General features: G+C 40.5%; 1 protein-coding gene across 2 annotated transcripts in view; it reads right to left on the bottom strand.

Moving 5' to 3' along the window:
• The window catches only part of CENPF (centromere protein F), a 52083-nt gene that overhangs the window by 40388 nt on the left and 948 nt on the right, over positions 1-10747 (bottom strand). The window contains exons 2-7 of one of the 2 annotated variants that reach the window (XM_006772933.2): positions 8393-8594; positions 7442-7638; positions 5024-5145; positions 4094-4185; positions 2143-2434; positions 288-490 (exon numbers count right to left, since the gene is read on the bottom strand). In XM_006772933.2, the coding sequence (XP_006772996.1) occupies positions 288-490; positions 2143-2434; positions 4094-4185; positions 5024-5145; positions 7442-7638; positions 8393-8554 (1068 nt within the window). In that variant the 5' untranslated portion in view covers positions 8555-8594. Of the gene's footprint in view, positions 1-287; positions 491-2142; positions 2435-4089; positions 4186-5023; positions 5146-7441; positions 7639-8392; positions 8595-10747 lie in introns of those variants that run through there. The other variant, XM_015569945.1, reaches the window with a different exon arrangement.

Below are 10747 nucleotides of genomic sequence, written 5' to 3'. Positions count from 1 at the left end.
CCCGACCAGGGGCTGCACCTAGGGATTGGGCCTGCCCTCTGCCACCCGGGAGCAGGCCTAAGCCAGCAGGGCGTTATCTCCCGAGGGGTCCCAGACTGCGAGAGGGCACAGGCCGGTCTGAGGGACCCCCCCTTCCCCCGAGTGCACAAATTTTTCTGCACCGGGCCTCTAGCTTATTAATAAGGTTCATTTTTATCATTTATTTCATAATTTAAGTGTGAAGTACGCTTCCTAAATAATTGCATAAAAAGTGGATATTTTTCAGTAACTCACGAACAGTCACGTACCTTTGCAGAGGCTTGGTCATACTGTGCTGTTGTTCTCACCAGTTCATCCCTGCTTTTATTCAAAACTTTCTCCTTTTCATTTAATTCCACCTTTGCTTTCTCCAGTTGGAGCTGTAGTTCTTGCCATTTATTCACTTGCCCTTTCATTTCTTTTTCTTGTCCTTGTAGACGCAGTTCCAACTCACCAATCTTGCCCCTTAGCTCTTAAATCACAAACAAAACCCATACTTCAATTAACATATACTTTTCACAAAAAACTTACAACTCAATTCAGAATTTATCATTTGTCACTCTGCTCTGAAATCTTTGGTGAGACAAACACAAGTCAATTCACATTAAACACAGAAGCTACTTTCATTGGATTTAATTTCAGTGGTTAGTCTCTATTATTACTTATATTAAACTAGAGGCCTGATGCATGAATTCGTGCACAGGTGGGGAATGGGGCTGATCGGGGCTTGGGGCCAGCTGGCCAAGGAGAGGGGCCACAGGAGGTTGGTCGGCTGGCTGGTGCCAGGGGAGGTTGGTGCACCGGCCAGCGGGAGGGGCTATGGGAGGTTGACTGGGAGTGCACCTGACCACCAGGGGAAACTCCTGCATTGAGCATCTGCCCCGTGGTGGTCAGTGCATATCATAATGACGGTTTGATGAGTCATTTGGTCATTCAGTTGTTCAGTCACTTAGGCTTTTCTATATATAGATAACTTATAGAAAGCAGGAGAAACAAATTTTCTTATCAGAGAAACCTGGGTTAGAAAATGCTTTTCTAAAATCGTGAGTATTACCTGATCGAGGCTGCAAAAAGTGCATCACATATAACACCCTTACTTAAATTACCATCTGGTTTTACACACTGGCAGACTAATATGTGTTCTGTGCCCATTTCAATGCAAGTAAGTGATAAACAGTGAAAAATTCACCCTCCCATATCCTGGGGTAGCTTTACCTCCACTAAAGATCAAGACAGTGTGAGCCTCCTATACTGCCAAAAGTAACAATAATTTTTTCTCATTTTCCCCCCACATACACACACTATTGGTTCCAATGGCATTGGCAGTGTGACAGCTCTCACCAGTGAACACTGACGGTGATTTTCAATATATCATAGCCCTGGAAATTATCGTAGTCTACAGAGAAGATTCCAAAGCACCACCTGGTACCCTTGGCTGTCAGCTGCAGCGTGGTGCAACAGCCAAGGTTACAGGTTTGCTCCCATATGGACAAGCTGGCAGCACAGAGCAAAGCTGTTCTGCAGACACATGCCACACCTCTGGCCCAAACCGGCCAGAACACAGGCTGATCCATGGGGCACAAAGGAGCCAGATGAGAAGCGTGGGGAGTGTCAACCAACCTACTCACCTGGCTTCTGGAAAGACAATCAAAGCCATTCATCCTACTTCTGAAGGCTTCAGGGGCCCAGCTTTTTAGTACAAATCAAGATACACTCCAAAAGTGTGATATCTTTTCTCATTATTGAAAAGACAGTACTTAAGCCCTAACCGGTTTGGCTCAGTGGATAGAGCGTTGGCCTGAGGACTGAAGGGTCCCAGGTTCAATTCTGGTCAAGGGCATGTACCTTGGTTGCGGGCATATCCCCAGTAGGGAGTTTGCAGGAGGCAGCTGATCAATGTTTTTCTCTCATTGATGTTCCTAACTCTCTATCCCTCTCCCTTTCTCTCTGTAAAAAATCAATAAAATATATTTTTAAAAAAGAAAAGAAAAGACAGTATTTAACATCATCAGACTGGGATGCTCACCACTGATGTGTCTAACAAAACACATCAGCACTTTCTAAGACCAAAAATGCCTGGAATCACCTCTAAAATTATCTCAGGAAAATTTAAACTTAGTTTACCTTGGTTCTGGGCTTTTAATTGATCCAAAAGATGAGAATTGCTAGAATTATCACAGAAGCTGCTGTTAGCATCTCTTTTCCCTGCTTGCAAAGTTGATCTACTCGGAGTCACCTCTTGTTCCCCAGAGAAGTGAGATGCAGAGAAATCTCTCCTACTCGGAGTTTGTAGAGCACTAGAAGAAAGACGACTTGGGGTCTTTTCTTGTTGCCATGAGAACACAGACGACGAGGCCTGGTGTCGGGCAATGTCCCGGTGATTCATGGTGTTTTGTGGAATAGCCTGGTTCGCTTTCTGTTAAGATAGAAACTCTTTAGGGCCCTTTGGAAATCAATATTCAAGACTACTTATTTTCAAATAGAACATAAAGTCATGCCAAGAGGTTAGCATCTCCACTGGGTACCAAGAAAGAACATTCATCAAGTCAAGGGAACCATTAAGCTCCAATACCCAGTGAGATTTTCATAAGGTCAGACCAGCACTGAAGGGTTAAGCCAGTGCTACTGAGGCCCATTCTATTTCACACGAGCTCAGTTTTTGTATTTAGCTTACATCCCTCAAATACTCCATCAAACATGTGAGTATTCACTGCAATTTTGAATTCTGAAATTTGATTTTTTTTCCCCGTCCTTGGTCATACCCACTCTCCCTAACCCCGCAGTAGCTTTACACAAAGAGAATGAAAATTAACCTAAAAAACTTTCAGGAATCTCACTTTCCACCATACCACTCCCCCGAAAATGTCCAAAAGATATTTTATGTTATACAATAGGCATCTATGGATTTTCCTAATGCTTTGAATTTTTTTGTTCCCCTTTCAGCCCCCACTCTGACAATTAAAGACATGGCTGTAGATGCTACATTTCATTTTTCATACCAAGTGCTTTCCTTGCCACAGGGAGAGGTTTAATGTTTATGGAGACTCCCCTCCACAGAATAGCTGGGAATCAGGGGCAGAATTGAAAACAAGGACTGAACTAGATAATGAAGCATATGCTATTTCTAGGATAAACCATAGAATTATTAATAATTATTCAGCTTCACAAGCAATGCTGTTGTCACAAATGAAAATTCTGGTGACTCCAAAACAAGCGTTAAAGGCACAAAAAGAATTAAAATTGTTAAATCTCTATTAAGAACTTTTGATCCTCAATGTTTAAGGTATCTACTTATAAATTTGTCATTCAACTATCTGCAAAATTGTGGTTTCTTATCAAGTTCTTATGTTTAGCAGAAATACAATACACTATTAAGTGCCAAAATGTACTTTTTAAAGAAATAATATCACATGAGAAAAATGGTGAAGGAAAATTCTAGACACCAGGTATTTCAGAGTAAGTCCCTAAACTAGAAGCAAGGGTTTCTAAAACACGCATTTTTTTTATTTTGTTGACATTAAATAAATCTCTCTATCCACCTCTCTCTGCTCATTTATACATATCAAAATGAAGATTAAAACCCTTGCCAGCAATTTACTTAAAAGAATGGGGGAGATATTGAAAACATTCTCCTCTGAAATAAACACTTCATAAATAAGGATCCTCAACCCCAGGACCCTGGCAGCAATCACCACAGTCCTTCAGAGGAACCGAATATGAAGCCACTTCCTACAGGTGACAATGCAGTGTCGGAAGAACTGGTCCTATCCTCTCCAAACATGACTCTTATCATTAGACCTTAATAGGGAAATAAACATATTGCTAGTTTCTATGGCATTTGGTGAACATTTAACATTTAGAGATAATGCAATCTTCCACTCTATTTTATTCACTCTTTACCTATTTTTAAATTAAGAACTATCATAACCAATGAGCCAGGAACTTTATTTTTCTTGGTGTAAGAAAAATGTACCAGCTCTACACGAAGCAGATTTTTCTAACCTTGTTCTAGCTAGCCTGTATCAAAGTGCTTTCTTGACTGCGTATTCTGTTACAAGGCCCATACTTGACTTACTTTTGCCTGCCAGGCTTTCACTTCTGCCTCTAATCTTTTTCGTTCTTCAACTTCTTTATTATATTTTTCTTTTAGATCTTCATATTTGGAACCTAAACACAGACAAGGAGATAACAATTTTATTTTGATCATTGATTCCGTGAAAGAATTCTCAGATCAATAATGAATGTAATAGATAGCTGAGAAATGACTGCCTTAGTACACCAGAAAGATCATTTCAGTTCTGGCAACAGATACTGATCAAAACTCAAGTATCAAAATTCATGGAAACACAGGTGCTTTGAATATTCTGGAACTGAATTACTTTTGAAACAAACCATAGAAGGATAAAGTGAAAAGTGTAAGCCCGTCAACAAGTCTGCTACCTGAGTGTGTTTCTGCAGAAATTTAGAAGCGAGCAATAGTGGACATTGAGGTCATTACGTTCCCTGAAAATGGGAGCTTCCTTAAAGCTTCCCTATAATTAGTGCTAACAACTTGGTGGAATTCCTATGTTAGCAAAAAAAAAATTTTTAAGCCCTGGACAGTGTGGCTCAGTTAGGTTGGAGCATTGTCTTGCACACCAAAAGGTGGCAGGTTCGATTCCCTTTTAGGGCACCTACCTGTGTTGTGGGTTTGATCCCTGGTCAGGACATACGGGAGGCAACCAGTTGATGTTTCTCTCACACATCAATGTTTCTCTCTCTCAAATAAATAAAAGGCATATCCTCGGGTGAAGAAAAAGAAACGTTTAAGTAAAAAGCATAAAGACTTATTAACCTAATGTCTCAATATAGTTCAACAGATAAACAAATGTATATGTTATAGCAAGTAGCTGCACTTTTTAAATGTCCAGATAAAAATTTAATTGAAAGTTGAATTAATTCATTTCTTTGGCAGAACTGAAATCTCAATAAAAGAACTATTTATAGGAAGGGAAAAAATCCTTACCACTATAATACTGGCTTGGCGTTAGTGGAGTTGCGAATATTTTTTGTGGTGTATTGCATGGATTCAGAGAGACATCTGCAGACTGTGCAGCTTGCTGGCTTCTTTCAAGTTCAGATTTACACCTGTTAGAAAAGGACCCAAGAGGGATGCCAAATCAGAGCGAAAGCTACAGAATGCCAACGCCATACATTCCCAGAGAGCAATAACCGGACAAAACCCACCCTAAGAATTCTAACCTCTTCATTCACCCAACAGACATTTAATTAAACTGGCTTATGTGACAGACACACAAACTCAGCCTAGTCAGGGAAACAGAAATATAAACCAATAACTACAATGTCATAAAGGCTATACAGAAGATCTATAATACCCACTATATAGTACAAGCAAGAACTGGGGGGCTGGGGATATATTCCAAGTAAATTTTACATTTGAAGTCACAGGGAGATAAAGAACCCAGAACTTCAGAAACATAGAAAACTGGTATCCCTGAAGCGTGGGCTGAAATCACAAAACTGGATGGCATGTTATCCAGGCATGACAAAAGCATAGATGTGATATACGTGCCATGTGCTTTATGGTATTTTTAAGACAAATATAAAAATCAAGTTAACATAATGCATAAATATATGACTGAAAACAGTTACAAAGAAATGGGGAAAGTAAGCTATATATTGCATATATATACAAAGTCTCCCTACCACTTCAGTTCTGAGCAACTTTCAGAATCAAACAACCTAAGTTAAAAGAGGATTCAATTCTTGCAAGTCTCTCATGTCTCTGATTTTCGCTTAACACAGAAATATAATGAACATTCTATTAGGATGGCTAGCAATGTGCACCGTTCTTTTTGCCATGGGCGCATTCCTCAAAGCAGAGGGTGAAGAAAGTGCCTCGGTGCCCTAGCTCCCCAGTCCCAATCTCAACCTGGGAAGAAGCAATATAAGAGCTGGAAATGACTGCTCAGCAAATCAGAGCTCAGATTTGTACTCTCGGTAGGTAGAACAGAACTGTTCAATAGAAATGCTCCATTCACATAAAAAAAGTAACAAGAAATAAGTGGATTTCATCTCAATATTTAACTTGATGTTTTCTAGACTGTCATTTCAACTTATAATCAATAAATTATTAATAAGGTTTTGTTTTTTTTTTACTAAATCTTCAAAACCTGGAGCACATCTGTTTTGTTTTTTTTAAATATATTTTATTGATTTTTTACAGAGAGGAAGGGAGAGAGATAGAGAGTCAGAAACATCGATGAGAGAGAGACATCGATCAGCCGCCTCCTGCACATCCCCCACTGGGGATGTGCCCGCAACCCAGGTACATGCCCTTGACCGGAATCGAATCTGGGCGCCTTCAGTCCGCAGGCCGACGCTCTATCCACTGAGCCAAACCGGTTTCGGCCACATCTCAGTTTTTAATAGCCACATTTTAAGAGCTCAACAGCCACTTGGAGCAGTGGCTACTTTATTGGACAGTGGCGGTGTATCCACAGACTACCTAAGTGTCAAAAGCTGGTAATTCCAGAGGTGAATTTTGAAAAACCTTGAAAAATCGGTGTTTCTTTTCCCTCTCAAATTCACATCTTACCTCCTTTTCCCCAACCTTTCATTAAAAAACAGAAAATTTATTTTAAATATTAAATAAAAGTATACCCTATTCTTTTTATAAATCTTTGTTTCTCCATTTTCTTAGGGAGAAAACACAAACCATCATCACCACCACCAAAAAAAGCACTCAATGAGGATGTTTCCTGTTAAGTTTAACTGCACGAGATTGCCAATGGTCAACAGTTCCGATCAACATTTCAAATGGTTCAACCTAACGTGTTCGAGATGTTCCTAAAACATCGGTGGATATTGATGGAGAAAAATTAAGTTCCTGCCCTGCACCTGAAGGTTACCAGTGAGAATTTAAACACTATACTCAATAGTTCCTGTAGTCTAGTTTTTATACTCTTAACAGTTTCTAGACTATAGAAAACTATACTCTTAATAGTTGTTATAGTCCAGCCAGCATGGCTCAGTGGTTGAGCATCGACCTATGAACCAAGAGGTCAAGGTTCAATTCCCAGTCAGTGCACTGTTTGGTTGCACGCTAGACTTGATCCCCAATAGGGAGTGTGCAGAAGACGGCCGATCAATGATTGTCATCATTGATGTTTCTCCCTCTCTCTCCCTTCCTCTTTGAAATCAATAAAAAATATATATATTTTTAAATGAAATGAGCAACCATTTAATGAATCTATATAGTACTGAGCTATGCAATGACAGGCCTGAAAGTATGTAAGAATCAATTTTCCTGAGATCATGGTTTTTTTCCATTGGGAAAAAATAATTGCACCCCTAAAGGAAAAAAGAAACGCATCCGATGAATACACACAGACATCTATATAAATACCATTTAAAAAATTACCTTTTAAGTTCCTGTTCCAGTTTCTCTATTTGTTTCTTGCTTGAACTCAGCTGTCCCTCTTGGAAATTCATTTGTGACTCCTTGACCTGAAGTTCGTGAGAAATCTTCTGCTTAGCCTTCTCCAGGTTTTCACAGATTTCCATCAAGCTTTGATTCTCCCTTTTCAGGTTCGTGCCCTCTGTTTTTTCATTCTCAACCTGATGGTGATTATTTAAAAGGAAAGAGGTCTCTACTTCGTGAACTTGCCGGGTATGATTTGTAAATCTGAGCTTAATTCTGACAACTAATTTTCTGAGACAGGGTTGTAATAATCCAGTGGCAATGCTTGATGAATGCAGATATTTAAATGACCTCCCTTTAAGCCTCTAGAAAGAAAAGTCCTACAAAGTCATGCATTACATTACCTTTGGTCGGGGCTACACGCTCCCTTCCTAGAAAAGCTTTAGTATGCTCTCAAGAATTAAAACAAACAAAAATAAGCCCTAAACATCTTCCTTGGCAACTCATTTTCAAGTCTGACTGCTAAAATCCGTTATTGCAAGAAACTGGAAAATTATCCCACTGGCAAAAACATTTTAGAAGCAGTAACTGCACCACCACTTTGCTGGTTAGTGAAGAGATAAGAAAGACTGTTTACGTTTTCATTTACTAGCCCTGAAGAGACAGGTCTGGGAATATCACGTTGAAAAGCCCACTCTCAAAAAGTGGTTGCTATTTGGATCACAAAGCGTTCTATCCTGTCCCCCCTAAATATAAGCAGGTAAGCAGAAACGAGGACAGAGGATGGAGAAAAACGAGGTAATTGAAATTAAAATGACTCTAAAAAGGAGAGGGGTCATTACCACCTAAAGATATAGCAAAATCATTTTGCTCAAAATCGAACAGGCCAAGATGAAACAATGCACCCACAGAACCAGTGCACAGCTGTAAACACCAGCGTTTCAGGGGTACCTTCTGCTTCTGTTTCTGCAACGCAGCCTCCAGCGTTTCCAGCTGAAACTGCCTTTGCTGCCTCTCTTTCTTCAGCTTGTCCAGCTGCCCTTCGAGCTCTTGGATTTTCTGAAGAGCTCTTGTGGGCAGGCCTTCTTTCCATTCTTCCAATGCCCAGCTCATTTTGACTCCTTTCTTTGTTATTCAAACATCTGTAAGTAAACTGAAGGGAAGGACAGGACTGTTGATCTAAGTATAGAGAGGAAAAGGACCCTTAAAGCCTCAGAGATTAATGAGTCTACAGAACCACTCTAAGAATCAAGTCTGAAAACTTCTCACTGAAAAAGATGACAAGGCATAACATCTGTCTTCCCCGTCCTCTGAACGGTGATTACCAATAAGCCTGATTGTGAAGTGCGTAATATGCTTGTTTGGCATCCCTTGCTTTCTGTTTTTATTTCTCCTTTTTGGCTTCTTAGATTGCTACCTGCTTCCTACTGCTGTTGTTTCCATTATATAAAATATGAATATTTTGCCATAACGTTTTGGGTGAAGTGGGTCCTATAAGCAAGTAAAATACACAAGTTATTTTGTAAATGCTCTTTCCTGCCCGCCTCTTCATGCTCTCAATTCCCACTGCCTTTGTCCCTCTTCCCCTGGGAGATCCACAATCTGGTCATAGTTTCTTATGACACAGGTACCCCTCTCACCTTCCCAGCTCTCATTTGTTGAATGCATGCATGACTGGCAAAGCTATTACTACATATTAGTACTAGAACTAATATGCAGTCAAGTCATGCTGCAGACAGACCTTGACCAGGAAACAGTGACCTTGGGCATGTCATTTAACTTGCTCTGTGCAGAGGTTTTCTCCTTTGCAAAAAAGGGATAATAATGATGGCAACTTCCTACAGCCTTAGAACACTTTCACATTTCTGTATTTCAGCTTATGGTACAAAAAGGGAAGTGGCCTACCTCCTTCTCAGCCAAATCTTAGGACATTTAAAGCAGCTGGGAAAAAAGCATGGTAACTGTTCGTTATTTATTAGTCTTTACTACTTAAGTGAAAGAAAAAAACATTCATTTTCCAGCTATTTTGGCAACAGGGTGAGGAATTTTTTTACTAAAGGAAGCCCAAAACCATGTTAGTATTTTATTTCAATTGACTGGGTCAATGAAATTTTTTTATCAGAATAACTAATAAATAGTTGATGAAAGTAGTACAAATGATTTTTAAAAAAGATTATTGAGAGAGAAGCAAAGATCTGGAAAAACAATTTAGATATCATATCCCACTTTGGAAAGCGGTGTTTTCTCTGCCTGTTTATTAATTCTTTTGCTTCCAGATGTCAGTTCTTTGAACGCAGCATCTTAAACTCCCCTCCCATTTGCCCAAACAACTCCTGAAGGGAGTCTCAAGCCTCTCCACCAACAAAGGACAATTGACACTGTCCCAATAGGCTTGCCCATTCAGGGATGGGGGTACGGATCCCAGAGGCACACGCTGCGACTGACCTCAACAATTCTGCCCGTCACTGAAATCATAACACCAAGACGTCGCAGACATCACAAGATAAAAAGGAGTAATTCAGAAGGATGACAGACATGAGGTTATGAAATAAGCAAGGAAGGCTGGCATGTCCAATGCTTTTCCAATTCAAAAATCTAAGATACAGCTATAAAGAAGGGGTTAAAGCAACTACCAGACCCGGGCTAATTGTGATTAGAGCAGATTTCTTCTGATGAAGGCATCAAGAATCTGTATGGAGCCACTGGGGGGGAAAAAAAACACAAAAAATATGTAAACCTTAAAAATAAAATGTAGAGGGCAAAGGATGGGGAACGGGGCGGGGGCTTGGTGTAGAAAAGCCCTGCAAGTCAAGGGTCCTGCAAAGAGGATTTACAGGACTATCGTCCTTCCCAGAAAAATGCTCCATCTCAGATATTTGCAGGACACTCTGCATGCCCGAGTCACCCAACCTCGAAAAGCGCCCGAGGAAGCTGCCTTGTGACTCATCAGACCCCAGCACTGCAGCCCGGTTGGTACGCTTTTCCTTTATCAGAATCCCCCGTTTCCCCCCAAAAAAACCCCAGTTCCCGCCTCCAGGGCCACGGCTGAGCCGGAGAATGCAAACACCTGCTCCTGCAGACCACGCTCACGGCCGGGACTCACGCCATCTACTTCTGGGTCCTCTAACAGAGCAGAGCCCGGAGCACAAATGCGTCCCCTTAAGGCAGTGGTTCTCAACCTTCCTAATGCCGCGACCCTTTAATACAGTTCCTCATGTTGTGGTGACCCCCAATTTCATTGTTACAGATTGAACATAACTAAAACATAGTGATTAATCACAAAAACAATATGTAATTATACGTTTT

This window comes from Myotis davidii, unplaced genomic scaffold, assembly GCF_000327345.1.
Source record: "Myotis davidii unplaced genomic scaffold, ASM32734v1 scaffold362, whole genome shotgun sequence".
In the NCBI taxonomy this organism is placed as follows: Eukaryota; Metazoa; Chordata; class Mammalia; order Chiroptera; family Vespertilionidae; genus Myotis; species Myotis davidii.
The sequence above is the reverse complement of the archived record's forward strand: the minus strand, read 5'-3'. Positions and strand labels throughout refer to the sequence as shown.